Genomic DNA, 27,578 nt, shown 5'->3' with positions numbered 1-27,578 from the left:
ACTCGTCCAAGAGGAAAACTCTTTGAACCCAGAGCTCAACTGAAATCGTTCTATCTAGGAGGCTTTAACAATACTGTCGGAGCATCTCTAAGAGGTTTCCTAAAATCACCCATTCCCTAAAATAACTACCCCATTTCTTAAAAATGCCCAAAATTTGTTTCAACAGTTACACTATCTCATTCACCGTCCCTAAAATTTTAGGAAAGTTCCCTGTATTGTCTCTCCTCGTTCCTAGATGCAGGGAATCGACTGCTCCTTCCCTAAAACGCGGAAAGCGAGCGCGCGAAGAAAACTGCTCGTTTCCTTTCCGTTCTGATACCGCCCGCGTGCACCCGACCGGCCGCCGCTGGCCATGGCCGGCCGCCTACACCGCCTCCCCGCCCCTCCTCTGCCCTCTCCCGACCACATCACGCACTGAATCGGGCGGGCGAGCCCCCTATCGCGCCCCCGACGGCCACCTACCGCCCGCTCGCGCCGGCGTCGATTTGGCCGGGGCGGCAGTCGAGGAGCACCGGAGCGACCTCCTCCACCCCGCCTCAACCCGCCTCAGCCTGCAGTCCACCCCTGACGGCCTCTCGTCGTCGCCTCGGTCAGAAGCCGCGGGGTGGGCGCCGCCCTCTGTCCCGGCGGCGGGGCACTCGCTGCGGCCGGCACCCCCTCCCCTACCTTGCTGTCCTACATCAACACCTCCATCCCCTGCTTGCTCCTGACCACTGCCTTCTCTCCTCTTGTGATTTCTTCTCCTTGAGCTCACAAGGTGTTTGACGAAAATCCCCGAAGGTAAAAAATGTGCAGTACCTATTTGGTGTGCTTTGTCTTGTGAATTTGGGAGAAAATTGAGTTCGTTTTGCAATGTTTGTGTACATAAACAGATGAATTTGGCTTTGCAATGGTTGGCAAGACGAGAAGCACCAAATGTGGAGTTTGAAGGCAATGAGCACAAATACACTATGGGATATTATCTTGCAGATGGAATCTACCCATCATTTGTGAAGCCAATCTCCAACCCCAAGGTAGGAAGAGAGCTCATTTCACAGCAACTCAAGCAGCTTGTAGGAAAGATGTGGAGAGAGCATTTGGGGTGTTGCAATCCCGGTTTGCAATTGTGCGTGGGCCAGCTAGATTCTGGGATCAGAAAACTCTTTGGAGGATCATGACAGCATGCATCATATTGCACAACATGATCATAGAAGATGAGCGTGAACAAGATGTGTCATATGCCTATGAGGGCATGGGAAAACGGGTGAAGCCAAGATGGGATGATCAAGACCGAATTCGGCGATTTCTTCAAGTACACCGCCAGATCCAAGACCGGGCGTCTCATGACCAACTTCGAGATGATTTGGTTGAGGAGTTGTGGAAGTTTCATGGCCAACATAGCCACTAGTATCTTCATTCGATTTCATGTTTATTGTCATGATGCACTTTGGTAGTTGTGATTTTCATATTTGAACATCATTTTAATTTTTCAAAACTATTGGGTTCGAATGTTATGAATTTGTGTCTCATGCTATCATTCATGTTTTTTAGTCCATATTATCAAATGTCAAATCATTGGAGTGCTTGTGTTGTTTATAGAAGGTGTTTTGCAAAAGCAGAAAATTTAGGAAACCACTCTAGGGAACCTGTCGGAGGGGCACATTTTTTCTTAGAAATCCTTCCCTCTCCTATCCTCAGTTTTAGGGAATCCTTGGAGATGTTCTCAAAACCGGGTCACGTGGAACTGTGGAAGTAGGATATTGGTACGGTACTGCGGTCACGAATGGAGTCGTATCAGAAACAGACAATGTTTTGCATACCGAATTACAGATCTACGCAGAACCCATGGGCCGTTGCTTCCTAATTCTAATCAGAGATCGGATCGATCACGACAAGACGCGGCGACGTACTTGACGAAAACCTAAGCAAAACCGGAAATGGAAACAGCCATCCGCGTAGCAGCTAGCTCATAATGGATCTCGTCTCGCCCACCGTGACGATTCAGCAGCAGCACGGCGCCCTGGCGAATCTGGCGGAGGAAGTGTTGGCGGATATCCTGGGTTCGCCTGCCGGCCCTCTCCATCGGGAAATGCCGCGCCGTGTGCAGGGCCTGGCGCGCTCCGCCATCTCCGACCCGAGCTTCGACGCCGCCCACGCCCGACGCCCGCCCGTACGTGGCCGCCAGGGTGACGGCTCGCCACGAGGGTGCGCAAGGTGCACGACACGCTCAGGGCTTCCAAAATCGTGGGGCCTTCAAATCTACCGGCAGTTGTTATGGTATTAATCGGGAAAAGTGGAAACAACGCTAATCACTCACGGCGATTGCTCAAGTCCTGCCTCCGTCGCCTCGACTTCAACTATCCTGCATCGACGCCACGCCACGCCTCTCCGGCTGGCCGAGGCGATTTGCCGGCCGAGGCGATTTGCCAGTCTACCCCTGCAGTTCATCTCATAATCTCGCTGATCAGGCCCGTAGTTAATTCACTTGATTGGTGCGTGCATTCAGTCCGTGGCTATCTTTCCTAATCCATCAGCGCTCGCCACTTGGCTTGCTGCATCGTCTAGGCGTCTCGCTTATCTCCTGGGACGAAGCCCTCAGTCCACGACTCGGCAGTTTTTCGCGTCCAAGTCCGGCCATCACGCCTCAATGCCTAATCAGGTCTTCAGATTAATAATATAACACTATTCTTCATTGATTCATTAGGTCAATTCAATAGATTTCAATATATAGGACTAATCAATTGATCGGTTTTATAATTGCAGTCAGCAATACGCGGCATTGTTAGACCGTAGCTTGTCGAGCTATTGTCCGAGTGTGAGCGTTGTTGTTCTGCTTTTTGTCATAATTTCAGGTCTGGTCCGAGTCCGACCCTCTCTTCTATTTTATTGATAACCTATGGAGTAATTCATTCAGTTTATTGCTCCAACACTAGTATACTAGTCCCTCCGTTTCATATTAAGTGACTCAAATTTGTCCAAATATGGATGTATCTAAAATTAAAAAAACGTCTAGATACATGTAATATTTCATTACTTAATATGAAACGGAGAGAGTATATTTCTAGAGGTTGTGTGAAGTAAGACATATTGTACTTTTGAAGTTATATAAGTAAATGAAATTGTTCAAATTTTGGGACAAAATTTTCAATCTTGCTCCATGGCCTCCAATTCCTGGAGACGGCCCTGTGGCTCGGGCTCATCACGTGACGGGCTTCGGCCCAGGCCGTGACGCCAACATCATCCTCGGTCGTCTTTGACTCGTCCCGGGCCTTCCGCCGCCGCTGGCACCGCGACCCGGGCCTGCCTCCGTCCATTAACCGGGCTCTCCGCCAGGGAGAGCGTCCTGCAGCATGAGGTGAGCTTTGGCGAGGCCTCGCGGCGTCTTTCTCTTGCTGTTAGCCAGCACGGGCAGGTGACACAACTGTCTGCTAATCTAGTTTACTACTCGTAGATGGTCATGAGTGTGTTGCTGCACCGTCAAATGAAATTTCCTCTTTTTTTTAACGTTTTGTTGTTCCTTGTTTTCTCATGAAATTTTTGCTCTCGACGCTGCTGTCAGGTGTATAGAGAAACTTTGTACATTGTCCTATATGAGACTACCGTAGATGTTCTTTGTTTTTCTCTTCTGCACACTGAGCTTTTCTACTCTCGGCAGAAAGTACTCCCCTCAGTTCCATAATTCTTGTCGAATTATTACATGTATCTAGACACATTTTAGAAATAGATACATCCATTTTTTAGCAAATTTGAGACAAGAATTATGAAACGGTGGGAGTAGGTGATAATTTCAGTCCTCTCGTGTAGTTCAGTAGCATACTTGTAGCAACCATATGTATTGAATCAGATGGATAGATCTGTCCAAGTAGTTATTGTAGCAAGAATAACTATAGTTCAATGAATCAAGTACGGTAGTAAACTGTATGACTACCGCTCTTCTCTTCTGTACACGGTTTTGCACTGGTGTTTAATTGTCCTGGCTTCATGTCCCTTTCTGCGTCCAAGTGGTGCTAGTGATAGTGACGAGGATCGATGACAGGTCCAGAGAAATGTATTTGCACTTGCCTCACGCAGACGGCAAGCTTGACGAATCTGCAGAGAAATGGCTAACAGGGTGTTTGACAGGTCCAGACAAATGTATTTACACCAACCATATGTGCTAGTTGGAGCCTGGTTTGACGAACACCCTGTCATATCGCATAAAGCTGAATTGACTTTACCAGCACGTTCTTTACTCTCTTGCTGAAAAAAGAGGTTTTCTGAATGAAAAACACCCTCCTCCTGCTCTATAAATAGATTTATGTCTATTTATAAGATGGATAAACTGCAATGTCACTTGAGAACTAGCTCAGAAGATTTAGAAGATGGATCTTGCAATATCAGCAATCACAGGTGATCTCGCGAGTCGATTCATCTCTTTTCTCATGAACAAATGTTCAGATCATGTATGCTCATCAGAGGAGGAGAAGGTGGAGAGGCTACAACAACTATTGTTGAGAGTCTGCACGGTCATGGAGGAGGCAGACGGGCGATACATCACAAACTCCTGTATGCTTATTCAGTTGAAGACAATAGCGGCAGCCATGTACCAAGGCCACCATGTGTTGGACAACATCAGATGCAGGCAACACAAGGATGGTTTCAAAGAACCGGTGAGCAAGTCATTTTTCTTGTCTGTTTCCATTCCTTTCAAACGTCCTCGCACAACTGGCAGTTCTTCCACAAACAAGGCCTTTAACTTGGGGTTATATAGTGCACTGCAAAAGCTAGAAGCTGTTGTTGCTAACATTGTGGAGTTTGTCGTACTTTTGGGTGGATGCGAGCGGATCTCTCCTAGACCTTACGACACCTATCTTCATGTCGAGAATTTCATGTTTGGTCGGCATGTCGAGAAGCAGCAGATCACCAGCTTCTTGCTGCAAGACAACATGCCTGGTCCTCCGGCAGTGCTGCCAATAGTTGGTAGACGTGGCGTTGGGAAGAAAACTCTTGTTGCACATGTGTGCAACTATGATAGGGTCCGTTCTCACTTCTCTAAGATTCTTCACCTGAATGGAGATGATATTTTCAGAATAACAGACCATGAAAGGTTGTCAGGGAGGGTATTGGTTGTCGTCGAGTTTGTTTCTGATATAAACGATGATGAATGGACAAAGTTTTATTCATCTGTAAGGAGAATGAATGGAGGAAGCAAGGTGATAATATTTGGTCGGAACGAAGAGTTGAAGAGATTTGGAACCACCAGACCAGTTTCTCTTAACTGCCTGCCATTTGCGGAGTACAGGTACCTGTTGAGGACACTCGCATTCGGAAGTGCAAACCCGATAGATCATCCGCAATTATTGTCAATAGTGGAAGAGTTTGCCATGGTGTTGGACGGGTCACTCATTCCAGGAAACTTGATTGCGCACGCAATGAGAAAGAATCAAAATGCCCGTTTCTGGCTTTTGAAATTGAACGGTCTCAAAACTACAATTGAGATGAGCAAGTCCAGATTTGGCGTCCATCCAAATGTGCTTTTCGACAGAGGCCATCCAGTACAACTGAAAGGTCACTACCTTTTGTCTGCCCCGTCATGCCTTGTACCGTCAGATAGCGCTCCGAGTAACATTCCCAGAAAGGATCTACCGAACATGAAGTTTGGGGAAGAACCTGGTCATATTATTCCACCGAAGGAAGATTTTAAGCTAATTTCATGGGAGTCGAGGCTACCGCCCTACACTTCGTTTGTTCACCAGGTTCAATTTGCTCCAAGTTGTGTGGGTGAAAAGAAGCCTGGGGCTCCCTTGTCAGGGAAGAAACGTCGAGGTCTATTTGGGTGTTCTTGTGATGATAGTGTAATAACAAACATACCAAATTGATCACATTGTTGAAACAAGAGTAAATTTTAAAAAACCACACTTTTCTCATGTGGTGTGGAGGAGGAAGCAAAGACTAACCTTGTATTGCTGCTATTGTGTGTGGCGGCTGTGTTCTGGAGAGCCAACGGGAGCTCCTCCAGGAAAGCCTTAAATAGTTAGTTCATAGCCACCATGAGCTGTATGGGCCACATGGGCTGGGCTGATTAAGTAATAAAGAAGTCTAGTAACATATCCAACACTCTCTCTCAAGATGGGTGATAGATATCTATCATTCCCATCTTGTTGCAAGCCAAATTGCATTCTCTTGTCCTCAAGCCTTTAGTTAAGCAATCTGCCACTTGTTGTCCTGAACTCACATAATCCAGCTTTATGATTTCAGCATCTAGTTTCTCTTTTATGAAGAATCTATCAATTTCTACATGCTTGGTTCTATCATGTTGCACTGGATTATTTGCTATGTTGATTGCTGACTTGTTGTCACACCAAATGTTCAAACATCCATTCTTCAGCACCTTCAATTCACTAAGCATGTTTCTCACCCACAACATTTCACTCAATCCTTGGGAAAAGGCTCTGAATTCTGCTTCATCTGTTGACTTAGAGACAACTGACTTTTTCTTACTTCTCCATGACACTAGATTTCCTCCAACAAACACGCAATAGCCCGAAGTTGACCTTCTGTCATCCAAGCAACTCGCCCAATCAGCATCATAGTATCCATCCACATCAAGATGTCCTTTGCTTCTGAAAATAATTCCTTTTCCTGGAGTCCCCTTTAAGTATTCAAGAATTTGTATACTGTCTCGAGGTGCTCACTCTGAGGCTCATGCATATAAATGTCCAGATGAAAATAATTTCTGGGTTTCGAAATTGAACAGGATTAGAATCACAGTCAAGATGAGCATGTCCAGATCTGGAGTCCATCCAAATGTGCTTTTCGACAGAGGCCATCCTGTGCACCTGAAAGGTCACTACCTGATGTCTGCTCCATCATGCCCTGTACCCTCAGCTGGCCCTCCGAGTACCATTCCCAGAAAGGATGTACCAAACATAAAGTCTGAGGACTTGCTCGAAGAAGATGGTCATGTGATTCTGCCAAAGGAAGATTTTAAGCTAATTGCATGGGAGTCGAGGCTACCGCCTTACGCTTCGTTTGTTCACCTGGTTCAATTTGCTCCAAGTTGTGTGGATGAGAAGAAGCCTGAAGCACACTTGTCAGGGAAGAAGCGTCGAGGTCTATTTGCGTCTTCTCATGATGATAGTGTAATAACAGATGTACCAAATTGATCGCATTGTTGAAATAACACAAAACACAGTGTAACGGCAAACATACGAATATTGGATCATAATCCTTCCAATGTAGATTATGTTTTAAAAATTAAGATAAGGGGTGGCAAAACCAATATATAAAAAATTGTTATGTTGGACACTCTATTTCTTTTTGTATTCACCCTCTTGGCCCTTTGTACAGAAATAAGTTTATGTGATTCTGACACTCTCAACTTGTTTTGTGTACTGCTTCCTCTCTTGGGCCTTTGTACAGAAATAAGTTTATGCATATATTGTTACTTAGCTCATGTGCAACTATGACATGCACTAGCTTCTACGTAGAAATCCTATACTTTTGAGTAAATTTCAGAGAACCACGGTTTTTAGGGCAGTCGTATCCCCGAACCAAACTTATCGCAAAACCGTTCACAGAACCACACATTTTGAGGCAGTTTGTCTCAAGTAGCCCGAAACCAGATGGTTTGGTGTGTGGAAATAGGCCTGGACATTTTACTCGGTACTCGAAGAGTAGCTCGACTCGTTTGGTACTCGGCTCGTTAAGAGCCCGGCTCGTTAGACTAAAAAGCAGAGTAGAGCACCTCTTAAAACTCGTTAACACTAAAGAGCTTAACGAGCCGAGCTAGCGAGACTCGCGAGCATGCTCGTTAGCTCATTATCTGGTGTCTAGCGGTCGAACCAAACACAGTAACCCACGACTTGTTAGGCCCAGGCGCCCAGCACACCCTCCCGAACAGCCCAACTGCCGGAATGCGGCCCAAACCCAAGACTCATTAGGTCATTCAGGCCTCCAGTCTCCTCCTCATTTCATACTCTCGTCAAACTAATATTAGTCTTATTAGTGCTTTTGTATTGTACTGTATGAGGACACCGAAGCTGTATTGGCTGCTAGTCTTATGAGTATTTGTGTTGTAGCCTATAATGGTTATTAGTCTTATTTGTTAAGGACTTATTATATAATGTTGTACACATGCTTTACTTGTCATTTTTTCTGCATACATGCTGCCCATTTTTTTCACCGCTAACGAGCTTAACGAGCGCTCGCGAGCAGTAAACGAACCGAGCCGAACAGGCTTTGATGTTCGTTAAGGTTAACGAGCATAACGAGCGAGCTCTTAACGAGCCGAGCATGCTCGTTAGCCAGGCCTATGTGGAAATATGAGATTGGAATCCTAAATTGGTATTTCACGATATTCTATGTTGTATTGATCTGGCCCTCATATGGGGTTTATATAGAGGTACAATGGGGGAGATAGGCTTGGAGTACAAGACAAGTAATTCCTTTAAACCAATTCTATCTTATCTAATCCCAACCATATCATATCTCTAACATGGTGGTTTCGCGTGATTCCTTATAGCTAGGCCCACTTGTCGGATGCCACGTAATTGCTTACAAGTGGGGAAAATTGCGACTGCAGGAAGGAGAAGGGGCCTGAGGGGTTTAATCGCGGGTTAAGGGTCCAGTCGGGTCGAGTCGATGTCGACATGGCATCTGACATGTGGGACCCACCTGTAAGTAAACATGTGAAACCGACAAACCATTCTGTTTCAGGCTACTTGAGACAAACTGCATTAAAATGTGTGGTTCTGTGAACGGTTTTGCAACAAGTGTGGAGCGGCAGTCAATGAGTTCGTCACTGCTACAGACCGCTGGTTTTTCAAGTAAATTGCTCATACTTTAAGCACAACAAATTCATCAGAACTATGAGCTTTCCTCACCGGGGTTTTTTAAGCTTCCCTCGCTGTTGCTCCGAACCGCTCTTGCCCGAGAACTTGGAAACAAAGAAGAATCTACTCATGTACGTGGGGAAGAACACACATCCTAGTTTTATTTGCGGAGTACCTTTTCACTCGCTGCCCTGGTGGTGATTTTAAAGGACACACTGGATGCCGTCATAGCTGACAAAGGGCTTGTGCCTGATCATCTGGAGTTCAGACGACCCACTGTGAACTACCTCCACACCGGTGAGCACAACAGCATTGTCGCTGGGATCACCCTGCACGTCCTGCTGGCCACCGACATCAAAAGTCTTGGTGACGCAAAACCTGCCAGCTCCAAGGTACAGCAGGCAGGCCCTTCTCTGCACCCAGCCCTCCGGCAGATCGAGAACTTGCCACTCATTTATCAACCTCGGAGGAGCCCTATCATCGAAGTTGCACGGATTGCGGCCCGCGGGAATCCGATCCATGACGTACAAAGCGTCAGGGCCCAGGCCCAGGCGGCCCATGTGGTCTAGGCCGTGGGCTCGAGCGATGGAGAAGGAGACTGGGCAGTCTCCCTTGGGCTCGTTGAGGCAGGGCACCGGCAGCACGGAGCGAGCGGCGGCGTCGAAGAAGATCGTGCTGCCGGCCAAGTCGGTAGCCAGGATCTTGCTGCTGTCTCCGCCGCTGCTGCTGGCAGCTGGCTCGCCCGTAGAACGGCAAGAAGTCGAGCCTCATGTTATCCGAGCGGTAGGCTCCGACAGTGAGCTTCGCCGTCCGCTTCAACGATTTGCTCATCTCCATCCGTGGCGGCGCCACGCCTGATGACGGCAAGGTTATATTACTCTCCGTGTTGGCTGCTTGCGCTTCCGCCATGGATGGGTAGAAGAGTAGATCCTCGGGCTTGATGCGGCTCACCGAATACAGGCAGTCTCCCCCATGCCTCTGCGTCACGGCGTCCACGAACTGCCGCGCCTTCATTTTACCACCCGGCCGTCTCACGAAAGAGGGACTCCTAGTTAGATTGGATTCGCCCTTCTTCTTCCGGATGACAATCAGATGATGAATCGCTTAGAGATCAGGCACGTTCTCTCCCATGACAACAAAGGCAAACGTCCAACGGGAAAGAGAAAGGAAGACTGAAGGTAAGATCGAATCGAATCGAAGCTCGCGCGGTTGGAGCGGCGGCAGCGGCAGCTGGAACGGGGAGCGGGGGAGATGGCAGCGGCGGCTTGAACGGGTGGAGGGGACTACGCCACTACGGCGGCGGCGGCTGGAGAGTGGGATCTTTATGGATCAACAAACTGAAAAAGAACCATGGGCCAGCTGGGCCAAACTACCGTGTATAGGCCCATGTTTAGTACTATCTCCGTTTTCTTAATATAACAAGTTCTATATCACATTCTCAAAAAAAAAACAAGTTTTATCAATTAAAAAAAACAAGTTATATATTTGTCTTAAGTCAAACATCTTTATCGACCAAATCTTTGTCTTAAGTCAAACATCTTTATCGACCAAATTTATAGAAAAATCAACTAACATCTATAATATCAAATATTTTCAAATTCGACTTGCAATAAAATTAAGACTTCGTATATTTAAGAACAGAGTAGTATTTTTGTGACATTGAGAGATTTGAGTTATATTCCCCCTCCTCAGTATGGGCTAGGTTTAGGCCTTGGCCACATCCGAAAACAGTTGCATGGGAAACTAGGATGTCTCATGCCACGGGCCAGCCATAAACTAAGGTATTCCTAGCAGATCAGTTTATTCCCCTCAAAAACGAAAAAAAAAACTGTTTCATGCTCGTGCCCTCTGAAAAGAGAGAGTTTAATGACCGTTGGATGGTAGTTATAATGACTTCGCTTATAAGACTAATCCCAATTAATCTCTAGCCACCGACTTCGAAGAAAGCTTTTATCTCTGGTAGTTCCAGTTCCGGGGGCGGAGCCACATTCAACACCATGGGCGCAGCTGCACCAACTCATTTTTCCGGCCCAATGGTATGCGGAGCCAGCGCCCGGCCACCCCAGGCAACTGCCCGGGCTCCCGAGTTGCACCCCCTTTTAAATTAGTAAGCATGGTGATTGAATTAATAATGGACAAACTTTAGATTAGAAGGAAGATTATACATTTTGCCCGGACTCGATTGATTGGCTAGCTCCGCCACTGTCTGTCCCCACCGAAGCCCATGAATTGGCCCCTCTAGATTTTTCTCCTAGGTCCGCCCTTGAGAAGTTCCATTTTGAACTGGCGTGGAGAGGTGCAGGGAACCACAGATCAACGTCTCGCATCGTTTTGTTGTTATATCTATGTCATCTAGTCACTCGGGATGACTTGAGGTAACGGCAAAATTCCTTCAAGTTTCATGCCGACAGTAAACAATAGCGAGGAGATGAGTTTAGGTAACTTTTGTATGTGGCATCTGACATGTGAGCTGTTCACTTTCACATAGATCAAGAAATAAACTAATATGGTGACAATACATCGGTGTTATCAGAATGATGACTTTATGATCAATGTGTGACAGTGTTGAAGGGATACTCAGGGAGGTTGTAAGCACAAGACAGAGGCCAGCCAGTGCACTTGAAAGGTCACTACCTTATGTCTGCTTGATCATGCCTTATACCGCTCCGAGTAACATTCCCAGAAAGGATCTACGACCAAACATGAAGTTTGAGGACTTGCTAGAAGAAGCTGGTCATGTTATGCTGCTGAAGGAAGATTTTAAGCTAATTTCATGGGAGTTGAGGCAACCGCCTTACGCTTCATTTGTTTACTTGGTTCAATTTGCTCCAAGTTGTGTGGGTGAGAAGAAGCCTGAAGCACCCTTGTCAGGCAAGAAGCGTCGAGGTCTATTTGTGTCTTCTCATGATGATAGTGTAATAACAAATGTACCAAATTGATTACATTGTTGAAATAACACAAAACATAGTGTAATGGCAAACATACGAATTGGATCGTAATCCTCCCCACATGTAGATTATGTGTCAAAAATTAAGCTAAGCGGTGGCAAAACCAAGATATAAAATATTGTATGTTGGAGGCTGTAATTTATTTATTTTATTTTTTGCATTCAACCTAACTTGCAGGGGTTTCCCACTGTCTCTATAACTTGTTTTATGTACAGCTTCCCCTCTTGGGACTTTGCAACGAAATAAGTTTATGCATATATGGCGTGCTTACCCCTTGTGGTCAGTTGCCCATTGCCGCCCCTCCATTTGGATGATGTACATCGACGCCACTTCTTTTGTCGCCCGCAGCTGTTGCTAATCTTCCTGGAAAGAGTCACCACAGCCACCACATTTGATCTACAAGAGTATGAAGCAACAATGGAAGTTAATTTGTTGGTGTTAGGTGAACATATGAAAATTCTTTGCGAGAGAGGCAGCACCGTGCTACCTTCTTCCGTTTATGCTATTGATTGGTTAAAGGGATCCTTTCCGATAGTGAATCCGCAATATGACATTTGGATATATAATAATGGGCTCTTTCTTCCAATGAAATTCCAGTACTGAATCCTTTGCACTCGAGCAGCCTTATCAAGGAAGAACTGAAGAAGGGTGAAATTAATATTGTTTATGTCTTTGTACGTAGCTCAATATATCAGGCAATCTGCCTGCATGATGTGAACTTGATTTGCATGCGCCACTTGTTCATATAGAGTATGTTTTATGATTCTTTGTGTATATATTTGACTTTACATGACCTGCAATCCATGTCGCTTTTTTGCGCTTGGTGTCCCTCAGTTAATTTACTGGCCAAGAAAGGTCATGTATAATACACTACGTGCACATAACGTCAATGCCTTATGTTGCACTCGAATTGACCATTATACCAACAGGGAACATGACACATACTGGCCATTCAAGCAAAGACAATTCTTCAAAGTTCAAATGCAATATCTTCTTTATTAATCATTTACTCCCTCCGACCCATATTATTTGTCTCAAATTTGCCCAAATATGGATGTATCTATGTTTAAAAAGTGTCTAGATACATGTGATATTTCGACAAGTAATATGGGTAGGAGGGAGTAATTGATTTGCAGCAACAGATAAACATGAATTTGTGTCCCATATTATGTATTCAGTTGTCAGGTTTCATGTCAGCATCAATTTTTGACGAACTCAGCAGCGCTGATTTCATTAATTAAGGCGGAAACAAATACTGTACGTGAACAAGAGAGGAGGGAAAGGAGAGAAATAATTACACACTCTAGCATCAAAACTGAAACAAGAACTGAAACAAAAGCTGAATAAGCTCACGGGGGATCCACCCATTTTGTGGTCTTCAGTCCAGCCATTCTCCAGAGGTGAAGCTCCTCAGAAAGAACCTGCAGTAGATCATCGATGGAGCAAGTTTTTGCACTGAAGACTCGGTTGTTTCTTTTCTTCCAGGTGATCCAGGAGTGAAGCATCTGGAGCACACTAGTACCCTGCGCTGGCATATATGAACTTATTCTTAGCTGAGGCTCACTCCATGGTGGCTTTGTTAAAACAGTACCAGAGCTAGTCAAAAGTGAACAGCCAGCAACTCCGGATTCTTTAGCAACTGTAGGACGGCGACAGAGAGTCTTCAGACTTGACAAACCTGAGACTCCTGCTAGATATTCCTGCCTGCCTAGCCTCTCTCTCTCTCTCTCTCTCTCTCTCTCTCTCTCCAACTCCACACGGCCACACCCACCACGCTTACTCATTACAGATTGGAGGATATAGTTTAGAGAATGGATCTCGCAATATCCGTGGTAACCAACGAGCTCGTGAACAGATTCATATCCTTCCTCGCGAACAAGTACTACCCATGCAACGGATCGTCGTCCGACGAGAAGCGACTGGAGAGGCTGCAGCTGCTGCTCTTGAGAGCTCGCACCGTTGTGGAAGAGGCAGATGGGCGGTACATCACCAACTCCGGGATGCTGGCGCAGCTCAAGGTGCTGGCAGAGGCCATGTACCGAGGCTACTGGGCGCTGGGCGCATCAAGGTACAGTTCTCTCGAGGAGGAAGAAGATGATGATGATGGACAAGAAGGTAGCATCAGCGTATCATCTCGGATCAAGCGTTGGCGCATCATTCATGGCGGCGGTGGTGCTACAAAGCACATGGAGTTGCAAGGTGCACTGGAGAGTTTAGAGACTGTTGTTGCTAGCATGAAGGAGTTTGTTATGATTTTGGGCGGATGCGACCATATGCTGCCGCGTAGACCATACGACACATATCTTTACATTGACAACTTCTTGTTTGGCCGCCACGCCGAGAAGCAAATGCTCCTAAACTTCCTCTTGCAAGATTGTCCTGCTCATGCTTCTTCTGCGCCGGCCGTTCTTCCAATCATCAGTGGTCTCGCGGTGGGGAAGAGAACTTTGGTAGCACACGTGTGCAAGGACGAGAGGGTCCAATCACGCTTCTCTTCGATTCTGCGCTTGAATGATTCCGACTTTTACAGAATAGCAGACAGTGGAATTCTCGTGTCAGGGAGGACATTGGTAGTTGTTGAGATTGTGTCATATGTAGATGACAAAGATTGGGCCACGTTTTATTCCTATGTGGCAAGGATGGACAGAGGAAGCAAGGTGATAATCATTAGTCGCCTTAAAAGAGCAGAAGAATTTGGGACAGTGAAGCCGATTTTTCTCAATGCCCTGACATACCCGGAGTTCAGCTACCTCTTCAAGGCACTCGCATTCGGGAGCGCTAACCCGATAGATCATCATCCTCGGTTAGCACAGATAGCAGACAGAATTGCCATCGAGCTGCAATCCAGATGGTCGATCCTCGCTGCTATCTTGTTCGCTGATGTCCTGAGAACAGATCTGAATGCCCATTTCTGGTTATCCGTATTAAACAGGTGTACCAGGCTAGTGGAGAGGAACTTCTATATGTATGGTGAGCATCCAAAGCTACGTCTCGAGAGAGGTCTTGAGATAGACGTGAGGGACTTTGTTCCGTGCCCAGCTTCTCCACTGAAATTAGTTTGGAATTGTTCAGACAGTGATGTCGTCAAAAGGGAATTGCCAAAGGTGACATTTACAGATTTGTTTGTTGATCCTATGCCAAGAGTGGGCATGACTCTAGTGGCATTTGAATCAAGGATTCCACCTTATACTTCATTTGATCACATTCTTTCGAGTTCTGATCAGAATCCTCCTCTGCCTGGGACCAAGCGTCAACGAGTGCCCTTTTAGTATTATTAAGCATGTATCATATGGACAGTGTAATTGGTTGGTCAGGTGTAATGTATTAACCCTTTAGCTGTATTCTTTTAAGACGACTAGTTTTGTAGAAAATATTCTATGCCTGGATGTATCCAGAAAAAAAACGTGGCGGTTGGCCTGTCCTTGTCAAATACGCTAGGGTGTTTGAACTTTGAACGTTCAAACAAGTACACCTGGGTGCGTGTCAGCCTTGCAGCCAGTGATCTCGTCACTGCTGAACACCATTGTTTTCTCGATGCATTCAGAACAACCGATTCAGAAGATAGATGAGTCTCCCTGCCATTTCCATAACCAGCCATCTCTTAGACTCCAAAACTCGCTATGGAGGTTGCGATATCCGCATTTACGAGCGAACTTGTGAGTCGGTTCGTTTCCTTCCTGATGGACAAGTACCGATCAAGGCGTGCTCGATCCGAGGAGAAGGCAGTGCAGAGGTTGCAACATCTTCTTATGAGAGTTGGCACCGTTAATTAGGAGGCAGATGGCAGATACATCGCCAACTCCGGGATGTTAATGCAGCTCAAGATGCTCTCAGAGGCCATGTATCGAGCCTACCATGTGCTGGACACCTTCAAGTGCCGAGCCCTCAAGGACAAGAACGTCAAAGAGGTTAGCGACAAGACCTCTCAAACGTTCTCGCACAGCTGCTAGTTCTTCAAATGGCAAGATCATACACCTTGAGTTACATCGTGCATTGGAAACCTTAGAAACTGCTGTAGCGAACACGACAGAATTTGTTGTGCTTTTGGGTGGATGCGAGCGCTTGTCACGCAGACCATACGATGCATATCTTTACACCGACAACTTCATGTTTGGCCGCCACGGCGAGAAGCAGAAGCTATTGAGCTTCTTGTTGCAGCACAACCCTCCCTGTGATGCTCCGGCTGTTCTTCCGGTCATAGGCAGTATAGCAGTTGGGAAGAAAACTCTGGTGGCTCATGTATGTGGCGACGAAAGAGTTCGCTCGCGATTTGCTTCGATTGTGCACTTAAATGGAGATAGCCTATTGAGAGTACTGGACCACGGAAACACCATGTCAGGGATGATATTGGTAATTGTTGAATTTGATTCAGATGTAGCTGATGAGGACTGGAACAAGTTTCGCTCTTTTTTCAATAAAACCAATACAGGAAGCAAGGTGATCATTGTTAGCAGACATCAAAGAAGAAATAAGTCCATTTTACCCCCCTGAACTTATCACAAAGTCCAAAAAACACCCTGAAGTCCAAAACCGGGTATTTAACCCCCCTTAACTTTCAAAACCGTGCACTCGACACCCTCTGCCTATTTTGAGGCTGTTTCGCTGTGTTGAAAGTGGTTTTGACACATTTGATCGCCATGCTGGCAAGCGTATCTTTTCTCACTCTCTTCTTATCCCGACTTCTTCTATGGCGAACCCAACAGCAACCTAGTTCGTCGCCGCCACCACCCCCGGTCCAATCTGTCCTGCCGGCTAGCTTCCTTGTCAAATCCGCCGCGCTTCCTGCTCATTTCTCTCCCTCCGCATCAACCCCGAAGCTCGCACCGGCTGCTTCCAGTCAGTTCCGCTGCCGCCGGCGAATCTGCAATGTCGTGGACCTCCGGATCCTCTACCAGGTCGATGCTTTATGAGGCAAGCTCTTCCTTTCTTTTCTGCTGTTCGGTTTCATTTGCTCTCTGCCTTTGCCCTCTGATTTTGATTCTGTTCCTTTCTTTAGGATCAGCGGGAGAGAGATGGAATCGACCCCTGCAGAAGAGAATCGGGCGGGGGCGAGAGGGAAACTTGTCTGCTTCACCGCTGCTGCCACCAAGCATCTTCCTCCTCACCTTCCTCTTCTCTCTCTACTGCACCACCCTCCCCTTCTCTCTCGCGCGCTGCTCCTCTGCGCCTCCCTTTTGCTCGCCCCTCTACTCCCCTCTTGAGGAAGACCTGCCACGAGCCGCGGGAGGTGGCGCGAGTCTGGACTCTGAGGTGGGTCTTGACTACGTTGATCGGGAACAGAGCCGCGTAGGTGAAGGCCCTCGCCGCAGTGCCCATGGACGACGGCATCTCCACTCGCCGCCAGTGCCGCCACCGCCCACATGCTGAGAATAAGAGGAGTCGGGCTCGAGGAGGGGGATATCAACGACTTGTGCCACGTGGCAGCGCCACCGTGGCAGTCAACGGGTCAAAACCACCTTCAACACAGCAAAACCGCCGGATACATGCAGAGGGGGGTCGGGTGCATGGTTTTGAAAGTTCAGAGGGGTAAAATATCCGGGTTCAGAGTTCAGGGTGTTTTTTGAACTTTGCGATAAGTTCAGAGGGTAAAATGGACTTATTTCCATCAAAGAATCGCCAGATTTGGATCAGTGAAGCCATTTTTTCTCAACCCCCTCCCTTACGATGAATTCTGGTACCTCTTCAAGACACTTGCATTCGGAAGCGACGACCCAGCACAACACCCACACCTAGTACGAATAGCAGAAGAATTTGCCGAGGAGTTGCAATCAGGAGGTTCCCTCATTGCAGCGAATGCGTATGCGGATGTACTAAGAAGGAACCTGAATGTTCAGTTCTGGCTTTGCGTGCTCAACCGACAGAGAAGAGTGATTCAAAAGAACCTCTCCGTACACGGGGTTCCTCCAAACTTGCGTTTCCATCAAGGCCACTCAATCGACATAACCGACTTCGCTTTGCAAATGATTTGATGAAGACAGAATTACCAAAGGTAGTGACACTTTGGGAACTGCTAGTCGATCCCACAGACAGGTCAACAGAGTTCAGTTTCTTGACTAGATATGTTCACTTGGCTGCAAGTTCTACTAATCAAGATCTGCCTCACGGTGTTACCTTGTCAGGGAGGAAACGTCGAGGAGTCCCTGTCTGACATTGCAACATTTGTTTTCAGATAATGATCTGATATTGTACCATTGACTCATGTAGCGTAACATGCAGCTGTTGTGTATTCAGATATATGCAAAAATTATATGCTGTCATGACTCATGACAACGGTAGCTTGACAGGAGAACCAAGCATAAATTGGGTGGTCAGCCAGCCAGGTGTGATTTGTGCTCTCAGCCCACCAGAGTTCGATGCTTGAAGGTCGCAATTCGGTGTCTCACTTTGTAAAAACTATATATCTATATACTGTCGGACTGCAATCGCGTAGCTCTTGCAGTTTAAAGTCAAAAAAAAAACAGTAGCTTGACAGAGTCCAAAACGGTTAGCCAGTTAGCCAATGGTTTTCTCCAGATTTCCTTTACTCTCCCTTTTTCCTATTGCATTTGCAACTTTAATTTCGTCCGGGTGTTAATCAAATACTCGCGGCTGTCACGCTTCTACATAATACTAGCCTCGGTTTGCTGCTCGTGGGGTTTGTAGAGCCATCTTCAAAAAAATTGCAAGACCGATGTATAAAAATAGATAAAACTATGGATAAAGAGGCATTTAAAAAAAATATTAAGCGACTTCAGCAGATCTTGTTGGGCCTACATCCGTATTCAGCTTGGCTCCCACTTTGAACTCCACATCCTCGTTGCCAGTGTCAAGGACATCTTCTGTAGGCATTTTTTCAGAGAAGCTTTTGTCTCGACAGCTTGGCAGATTTGGAAGCAGCGCAATAAGAAAATTTCCGATGGGGTTTACTCCCAGCCTAGATTCTTGGGGAATGCTTTTAAGTCTAAGCCGATCATGGCTGGTTGCATAGTTTCCTGACTGGATTACCTTACCCCCTAAGTTGTATAGGGCATTTTTTTTCCTTATGTATTTTCCCTTCCTTGTACATATTCTTTTATTAACAGAATTTTACTGTCATGGCCTCCTCTATGTTTTTCCCATAAAAATAAATAAAAAACTTCTCCAACGACTGTGCTTCTCTCCGCATAATCTGCAAAAATAGCACCCTGTCCTCGAGAACTAGCACCCTCTCCACATAATTTGCAAAACTTGTTATGGTGCTCTCACCACTAGAGAACATGGCATAGGCATTTCGACGGCTACTTTCACAGGCAGATTTAAGTTGGAACAGCTGACTCCTATGAGGTTGTGACCATCGTCTCCATAGCATCCGCGCTCATCTTGGCAGTTGGCATGTCCTTTAAACACACTACGGTGTCATAATTGCAGTCAGTGATTTTGTCAATGCTGCAGACCGCTGGTTTTTCAACTGACAGAGGCCAATTTGTCCAACTAAATTATGAGCTTTCCTCACCAGATTGGTTCGTCTCATTCTTGATTGACAGGTACCACTCAGGCCGTGCACGTTTGTGGGAGAAAGCAGTGGAGAGGTTGCAGCTGTTAAGTGTATATCGTGTATACCGTTGTAGGGATCAGTAGTCGTTGAGTTCGTTTTAGATATAGGCGGTGAGGACTGGACAAGGTTACACTTGTTTGGCACAAGAATGGGCATCAGAGGAAGTAAGGTAATCATCATCGATAGATTTGGATGATCCGTAGAAATGACCTACACGCAATCATAGAGATTACTATTTTTTTTTTCTTTCGACGATTTACTAAGTGATGTTCTTGAATACTATCTTTAATACTCTTCCTCCGATTCATAATAAGTGCCGCTGATTTAGTACAAAGCTTATAATAAGTGTTGGTTATAAGTCTGTAAATCTGACAGAATTTTCATGAGCCCACAGCACTGCTTCTGATCATGATTCAACGCTGTGGGCTCATGAAAATTCTGGCAGATTTACTGTGAAATCCTTGTATCGCTGGCTTGAAAGGAACTTACATGATGCTCATAATAAATGGATCTGGAAAGCAAAAATGCCCCTTCAGATTTTCCTGTGGTTATTGTTTCAGGATTCTGTACTTACTAAGGAATGTATGCAACGGAAAACTGGCAAGCTCTCCTATTTGTTCTTTCTATGGTCAAATTGAAACTGCCAAGCATTTGTTCTTTTCTTGCTCAGTTTCTAAAGTGGAGGGGGTGGTTGGTTCTTTGTTTGGAACTTCTGTTGTTCCCACCTCGCTATGGCAGTTCTTCGCTTGGATGCATGCCTTTCTTCCTGGTGGAGATAGGTTTTTTGTTGTTGGATTGGCAGCTGTTACTTGGGCAACCTGGAATTGTCGGAACTGTGTTACCTTCGAAAAGTAAAAGCTTAGATCCCCTTTTGAGATTGTGTTTACTGCATGTGCATATCTTATTTCTTGGGCATGTTTACACAAAGAAGGTGACGCCGGGGCTTTGAAGGATGGCGCCAAGAAGCTGATTGCCAATGCTCAGATGCTTATGAGGAGTTTGAATGAGGGGGTCTCCACGACTACGACCATGGATGTGCCGCATGAGCTGGGTTGGGGCCAGGGACTTGCTGTGTTTTGCTGTTTGATGTTCTCGGTGAAGTCCTCTGCTGTTGGGCTGAACTTCTGCTTTTGTCTGTTGCTCGTGTGGGCTGTAATACTGTGCCTGTGTTGGCTTCTAAATTTCTGTTAGGGCTGTAGTTAGGAGCAGGTTTTTGTCCCGTAGTCAGCCTTCCGATTGCGGGCGCTGGTCAATGGGTTTTCTGCTCACTTAGTAGTGTTCTGTCTTTTGCTTTATCCCCTCAATCTCTCAATCCTGTATCTGGGTTCGCAAAAGACTTTGTATTTCAGTTATTTTCATAATGGAAATGGGGGAAATCCCGGGTGGAAAAAAAATAGTACAACATTCTACATAAATCAGCGACAGTTATTATGGATAGGAGGGAGTATTGATTAGTTATGAATTGTTTGTGGAACTCCGTATCATGTAGTACTGATTATTCTAAAGTGCTTCCTGGTTGGTAAACATATGACACACACAGAGCTGACGACCATGTTTCGTCGGTCACGGTTTGTTGAAAACATGGGTTAACCAGACTTATTTTGAGACCACTATCAAACATGGCAGTTGGCTTGTCCTTGTCAAACACGCTAGAATGTTTGAACGTTCAAACAAGTACATCTGGGTGCGTTCAGTGGCATTCACAACAACTACTTCAACAGAGGGAATAATCTCCCTACCATTTCCATCATCAGCCATCTGCTAGACTCCAAAGCTCGCCATGGAGGTTGCCATATCTGCAGTTACAAGTGAACTCGTGACCCGGTTCATCTCCTTCCTAATGGACAGGTACCGGTCAACGCGTGCTCGGTCCGAGGAGAAGGCAGTGGAGACGTTGCAACGTCTTCTGATGAGAGTTAGCACTGTTGTTGAGGAAGCAGATGGAAGATACATCACCAACTCTGGCATGTTGATGCAGCTCAAGATGCTCTCAGAGGCCATGTATCGAGCCTACCATGTGTTGGACGCCTTCAGGTACCAAGCCCACGAGGAAAAAGGCGTCAATAAGGTTAGCGGCACGACCAATTTGCCTTTCTCCCTTCCTCTCAAACGTTCTCGCACAGCTGACACTTCTTCAAATGGCAAGATCATGCACCTTGAGTTGCATCGTTCCTTGGAAACTTTAGAAATTGTTATGGCAAACATGGCAGAATTTGTTGTGCTTTTGGGTGGATGTGAGCGCCTGTCACGCAGACCATATGATGCATATCTTTACACCGACAACTTCATGTTTGGCCGCCACGCCGAGAAGCAAAAGCTATTGAGCTTCTTGTTGCAGCACAACCCTCCCGGTCATGCTCCAGCTGTTCTTCCGATCATAGGCAGTATAGCAGTTGGGAAGAAAACTTTGGTGGCACATGTATGTGGCGATGAAAGAGTTCGCTCAAGGTTTGCTTCGGTTGTGCACTTGAATGGAGATAGCTTATTGAGAGTACTGGATCTGGATCAGAGGAGCACCATGTCAGGGATGATATTGGTAATTGTTAAATTAGATTCAGATGTAGCTGACGAGGACTGGAATAAGTTTCACTCCTTCGTCAAGGAAACCAATACAGGAAGCAAGGTGATCATTGTTAGTAGACATCAAAGAACCGCCAGATTTGGATCAGTGAAGCCAATTTTTCTCAACCCCATCCCTTACGAGGAGTTCTGGTACCTCTTCAAGACACTTGCATTCGGAAGTGCAGACATGGCACAGTACCCACGTCTAGTACGAATTGCAGAAGAATTTGCCAAGGAGTTGCAATCGGGAGGGTCACTCGTCGCAGCGAATGCAGTTGCTGATGTATTAAGAACGAATTTGAATATTCAATTCTGGCACTGCATGCTCAGCAGGCACAGAAGAGTGATTCAGAAGAATATCTCAGTACACGGGGCTCCTCCAAACTTGCATTTCCAGCAAGGCCACACGATCGACATAACCGACTTCGCTTTGCACGCATCGTCTCCAATCCGCATTGCACCTTGTACCCGTAGCAGCAATATGATGAAAAATGATTCAATGAAGACAAAATCACGAAAGGTAGTGACACTTCGGGAACTGCTGGTCAATCCCACCGGCAGGCCAAAAGAGGAGTTCAGTCTCTTGACATGGGAATCGAGGATGCCTCCTTACAGTAGATTTGCGCACTTGGTCGAAAGTTGTAGCGATCATGATTTGCCTCAAGATGTTACCGTGTCAGGGAGAAAACGTCAAGGAGCCCCTGTCTGATATTGTAACATTTCTTTTCTTTAGATAATGTTCTGATCTTGTGTCATGACCTGCGAGGCATGTAGGGTAGCGTACGTGCAGCTGTTATACATTTTTTTTGAGGAAAATATCTGTTGTATATTCAGCTGTTGTTTTCTCCGAATTTCCTTCCACTCTACCTATTTTTCTATTTCATTTGCAATTTTAATTCCATTTGAGTGTTAATCAAATACTCGTCGTTGTTATGCTTCTGCATAAAACTAGCCCCAGTCCGCCAGCTCATGACCAAGGGTATGTAGCGCCACCTTCAGCTCATTTACAAGGCCGTGGATATATTGTACAGAAATAGATAAAACAATAGATAAAGAGGATATTTTTCTTTACAAGGAAACATATATAGCTGATGAGGATGTTTTACCGGTCATGGTATGGTCTTGGAGATGTCAAACCAACAGTATGAATACCTGTTGGAAAACAGGGGTTCTGTGGACTTATTTTGAGACACGGCGAAAACTGTCATCTGTTGGATAGCTACAATTTGTATGTGATTTCTTAAACATGAGGTGGTGCTGTCAAAAAAATAGGTGAGATGGTCATGTGTTCTTGAGATGTGGATCAACCTACTTAGGGGTTGTCAAACGCTGCTCCATAACTAGATGGTCATAAATGTAGCTTTAGGGTTGGTCGTGAATCATGTTGCAAGTCATGACCATGACCAGCCAAGACGGAATTTGTCATCATGAAGGAGATATATCTTCCAGCTCTCAAGAGATGGGATGCAAAATTGCAGAGTGATACTACTTAAGCCGGCCTAGGATTCTGATTCACATTAACGAGAAGAGTGGTTGAGTTATGCAAAGGATGACAAGTGCTTGTCTCGAGCTTAACTGGCATATACCGTGAGGGAAAGCGAATACATATGTATGAACATTGTAAAGATTCAGATGAGCACTTAGGAGTTGGCATGTACTGCTAGGGGCTGCTACCAACTAACAACCAAGCAGGAGTACTCATTGTATGTTCAGATGGTCGTGAAGTTATAGGATCACACGGTGAACAGGTTGGAACCTGATTTGTACGGTGATCCGAATTTAAAGTGGGGCTGAGTCCTGATAAGCCTCCAAGTGAGAAGCTTATTCAGGGGGTGTCCATTGTCCACATAAGGCGGAGAGGCATAGGTATTAGAGATTTAGAGTTATGACTAAGGTAAATTCATAATCCTCTAAACCCTAGTCAATCACACCTCTCACATCCAAGCCGTCCAATCCGGTGTGCGACGTTCCTCCTCATACGAAACATGCAAGGAGAAGCAGGTAGTACAGCTACATCTGCACCAATATGCTACTCCGACTCTACTTCCATTGTACGTTTATGCGTCTAGCAGTGATCCCATGTTCTAAAACAGCTTTAATTCCTGTTTTATGCGGTAAAAAAATTGTTTTACCCTAGAATAACCTACTGTCTCCCTGACAGATCGATTTGGATCTATGGAGCCAAAAAATTCTGAACTAGTATCAGAGAGAGAGACAGAGAAAAAGCGAAATGGCAAGCATGGACTCACTTGCTATAGCTGCAACTTGACTGAAAGCCGACCTGAACAGACCAACAAGATAGAGCAAAATCTGAACAGAAATTCTAAAAATTGGGAATGGCGAAACTAGAGAATTGCCTTGATGTATTTGGCATACTTACTTTATACTGCCGTACACTTTTGAGTAGCACAAAAAGCGACTGGTATCACATACGTCAAATTTGAATTCTTGATGTCACTAGTTACATGTTGGGACTGATTAAGTACATTGTATCACCAGCTTCCTCGAGGAGCTTGTGGCACTTGTTGAACAGCAGCCAGCGGGTTCATCTGGACAGAGAATGCAAGTTGCAGGGCATCGAGGAACGCTCGTCGCAGGGATGAAGCATGTTGGAATACAGCCCTGTGTGGTACAGATTCGTATGAAAAATATTCACTTGGATCACTAAACCGCACAAGATGTTATTGATAATAGAAGTCTATTGCATGTAGATGAAACCTTACCTCTTCAAGCCAGCACTTTTCCTCCGGAGAATGTAGACTGTGGAGAACAGCAGTGAGAATAGAAGCATTAGCTTACCACTTGGTAGAACAATATGCACTTTACCAAGCTTTATGCGGATGGAATGAAACCACCAAAACAGGGGATCAAATTTATTTGTGACATGTTGAAGGGAAGGCTCAATGGACTTTGGTAAGCCATGTGTTTTCCCGTTGGGTGCACATGTGGTGCTTGTAGGAGCATCCTCATGTGTTGACGGTGTTGGGCCATTCACAGAGGCAGGAAGATTCCTTTCTGCTGATTGTTTTGCTCCTGTAGTAGCAGATGACTTTTTATTTGCTGCTGCTTGTAATGCATTAAGTTTTCTTAGTAGCTCCTGTAGGAAAATTAAGAAACAACTTAATGATGCAAGCAAAAGCAAAACTTAAGGCTAAACTAAAGGGAAAGATAAAGGAATGCCACAATTAATGTTTACAGAAAACGAGATGAAAACATGGTAGGTTCTAAATTGCATTCTATAGTATCTACCATTAACATACTCGATAACAAAAATTACCTGTCGATCTTGCTCAATCAATTCTGCTTTTTCTACCCATGAGATGGCAGTTTCAGGCTCATGGGAGGCAATAGTAAGGAATGTAACCGTATACAATTCTGCCACCTCCAAATACTCCTCAGTTGTCATAGTTAATTTAACAATAAGACCATCTGAGGATCTTTCCTGTTCTCCATTTAATACATAAAGTTGATCATCTGTATATCTCCATTTAGCAAGGTACTCCTCAAAGATTGATCGAAGGTCAGGCCCAGATCCTTCTGCCATTAGCATGGTAGCCCTATAAGAAAGATACCTGTCAATTATACCGAAAGGGGGAAGCATGAAGAAGAAAAAACATATGAGAATTTTGTGTAACAGGTACCCTGTCAGGAAGATTTTCACAGGTACTGATGCTACTGAACCATACATAGCTTTAAGCTGAATAAACATCTCATGTGTCCTGTAACGGTTAGCATAAAGTGTTAGTATTAGAATAAAAACCAGGCATCAAATTATATGCAAATGTTATACATAATGAATAGCACATGTCTACAGCATCAGTACGCAAGAACTTCACCATATACAATGTAAAGTTTCATAAGCATCCATATAAATACCTGGATTAAATGTTTTCTGTCCTACATATCTATCTTAGTTTGCCCCATTTATCCAGGAGCTAATAGTTGAGAGTTGAGACACGTATCAGAATTGTGCAATCATAGGGCCCATGTCGGAAACAAGTCAATATTACATTTCATTTACCATTTTGAGGCAATAAGCAATAAATCGCATATAATTACATAGATGCCGGTAATGTTTTTCCTTTTGTAAATCAAGTAAACCCATAAAGGTAACCAATTAGCCGGTATTTTTGTTGTTGTTGCGGCATTAAAACTTTCTGCTTGATCAACATCCTTATCATATTCAGCACATAAAAATTATTGAATATTGATTAGATCATGAGGGCTTAGTAACAGGAGGGATTTTACCTTCTGAGCTCTTTAAGTGCCTGAACGAGTACAATCCCAGCTAATTCAAGCATTTCCAAAAGCTCATCATCATCATATACTTGTCCGAAAGCTTCTGCTCGAATTTTATCAGATACAGATAATGCCACCAAAACCGCATGATCAAAGGATCCGCTGACCAGATAGCTGCGTCATGAGGATAGCAACAGAGTAAGTAAACAAGTTCCAATATTTTTTATTTCTTCTTCTGGAAAACTTGCATGCTTAGCTAAACAAGAAAAACACAACATGGTTTACTGCTCCATCTTTTTACCTAATATAATTAGCATGGCAAGCATCTTCAGAAACTAGCCTGGGTAAACCGCCTATCCTACACTTCTCAAGTGAAGGAGGCTACATGGCATAGGTCACTAGCTAGTGTAATACAAAAGGCACCTATAATTCACTGATTCAATTTACATGGCCGATGAGCAAGCAGGATGAACAAGTACAACCAGGAAGCACAAAGCGAGTAGCGAAAATTGGAGCAAAAGGAGGAGGAATCTCACCACTCGGCGTCATCGATTCGCTTCCAGAGATCCGACTCCTGGGCCGCCGAAGTCCCCATGATCCGCGCGCTCCCCGCTTCTCCCTGGCGAGTATATATAGCTAGCCCTTAGTTTCCACACCACGGAGAGCGCCGCGCTGCTCCTGCCGGTTTCGGCGGCGGAGAGAGAGGGAGAGATGGTTGGGGACGGAGTCGAGAGGAACACGAAGGGGGAAGCGAGACCGAGATAGACAATTGGGGGAAGAATTGTGGTCGGAGTGGATAACTGACGCGCTGAATCTGTACCAGTCCGACTCACCGGGGAAAGGATTCCAAGACCTCCCAAGGGAGAAGGAGATGACGAATCCTTGGCGTCGGCGAGCTCCGCGGCAGTCGGAGAGGAGCGGGGCGGAGCCGCGCGGTCGGAGTCGTCGGCGAGCTGCGACGGAGACGGCAGGCTACGGTGACGTCGCGCGCAGGCCGGCCTGGATTAGAATTAGAGCTCGCGCGCAAGCGGCCCAATTGGGCCGAGATGTGGGAGGTTGTTTTAGATGGGCCTCCGTGCACATGTTAGATCGGTTTCCGGCCCATATAGTATCTAATTGTTCTGAAAATAATTGATTAGTTTTCACAGTGTCTCAAAAAAAATTCTAAAAAAAGAGAGAAATGGACAGTTTTCAAAAAGCAAGATTTTTGCAGAGACAGCTTCGAGAAATATGATGACTATGGAGAGGTTCAAGTATATGCAGTCGAGTCAAAGCATGACTAACATGAGAAGCAGAAAGTTTTAATCTAGAATGTCAGCCCTCCCCTTATCATGCATTGACAGGAACTTCAATTCAAAAGAATAGTAAAGCATACCATCGATCCTTTTTGAACATGTAAAGCCGCATAAATTTGACCGGAATAGGGTGATTTTGATCTTTCAAGTCTTTTGGTCCATTTCTAAATTTAAAAAGAAGTCCTTGGGTCAAGGTCAATCCTATGGGTCTTGGGCAGTTGGGCTGTTC

The 27,578-nt window shown here is 45.4% G+C and overlaps 4 protein-coding genes, 1 long non-coding RNA gene and 1 pseudogene across 7 annotated transcripts; 5 read left to right on the top strand and 1 right to left on the bottom strand.

Annotated features, from left to right (window-relative positions):
• The first annotated feature begins 241 nt into the window (after positions 1 to 241).
• Positions 242 to 1,534, top strand: LOC106865741. Its single transcript, XR_001405069.2, has 2 exons — positions 242 to 780; positions 873 to 1,534. It is a non-coding gene; the product is annotated as an uncharacterized LOC106865741 (long non-coding RNA).
• A 2,615-nt stretch (positions 1,535 to 4,149) lies between these two features.
• On the top strand, positions 4,150 to 7,271 carry LOC100826398 (disease resistance protein RGA2). Of its 2 annotated transcripts, none has more exons than XM_024455849.1 (2): positions 4,150 to 4,368; positions 4,435 to 6,218. In XM_024455849.1, the coding sequence occupies exons 1-2, from the start codon at positions 4,341 to 4,343 to the stop codon at positions 5,835 to 5,837; spliced, it is 1,431 nt and encodes a 476-aa protein (XP_024311617.1). In that variant the 5' UTR covers positions 4,150 to 4,340; the 3' UTR covers positions 5,838 to 6,218. The 2 variants fall into 2 exon arrangements, with proteins under 2 accessions (XP_024311617.1, XP_024311624.1); XM_024455856.1 differs by adding an exon at positions 6,682 to 7,271 and having other exon boundaries at positions 4,151 to 5,412.
• Positions 7,272 to 13,551: 6,280 nt separating this feature from the next.
• On the top strand, positions 13,552 to 15,009 carry LOC100826090. Its single transcript, XM_003560473.4, has one exon. It carries the CDS (start codon positions 13,552 to 13,554, stop codon positions 15,007 to 15,009), a length of 1,458 nt encoding a protein of 485 aa, XP_003560521.1.
• Positions 15,010 to 15,287: 278 nt separating this feature from the next.
• Positions 15,288 to 19,359, top strand: LOC100825776 (annotated as a pseudogene).
• A 1,624-nt stretch (positions 19,360 to 20,983) lies between these two features.
• LOC100825468 lies at positions 20,984 to 22,693 on the top strand. Its single transcript, XM_003560472.3, has one exon. The coding sequence runs from the start codon at positions 21,034 to 21,036 to the stop codon at positions 22,522 to 22,524; it is 1,491 nt and encodes a 496-aa protein (XP_003560520.1). The 5' UTR covers positions 20,984 to 21,033; the 3' UTR covers positions 22,525 to 22,693.
• A 1,207-nt stretch (positions 22,694 to 23,900) lies between these two features.
• On the bottom strand, positions 23,901 to 27,045 carry LOC100822720 (protein APEM9). 2 transcript variants are annotated; one of them, XR_002961003.1, is made up of 8 exons: positions 26,888 to 27,045; positions 26,591 to 26,673; positions 26,064 to 26,228; positions 25,457 to 25,534; positions 25,093 to 25,372; positions 24,539 to 24,912; positions 24,196 to 24,437; positions 23,901 to 24,096 (listed from the first exon to the last, which is right to left on the bottom strand). XR_002961003.1 is itself a non-coding variant. In XM_014897886.2 (7 exons), the coding sequence occupies exons 2-7, from the start codon at positions 26,647 to 26,649 to the stop codon at positions 24,308 to 24,310; spliced, it is 1,086 nt and encodes a 361-aa protein (XP_014753372.1). In that variant the 5' UTR covers positions 26,650 to 26,673; positions 26,888 to 27,045; the 3' UTR covers positions 24,137 to 24,307. The 2 variants fall into 2 exon arrangements, 1 of the variants encoding a protein (XP_014753372.1); XM_014897886.2 differs by lacking the exon at positions 23,901 to 24,096 and having other exon boundaries at positions 24,137 to 24,437.
• Between the last annotated feature and the right edge of the window lie 533 nt (positions 27,046 to 27,578).

Source organism: Brachypodium distachyon, chromosome 1 (assembly GCF_000005505.3).
Source record: "Brachypodium distachyon strain Bd21 chromosome 1, Brachypodium_distachyon_v3.0, whole genome shotgun sequence".
Classification (NCBI taxonomy): Eukaryota; Viridiplantae; Streptophyta; class Magnoliopsida; order Poales; family Poaceae; genus Brachypodium; species Brachypodium distachyon.
The sequence above is the reverse complement of the archived record's forward strand: the minus strand, read 5'-3'. Positions and strand labels throughout refer to the sequence as shown.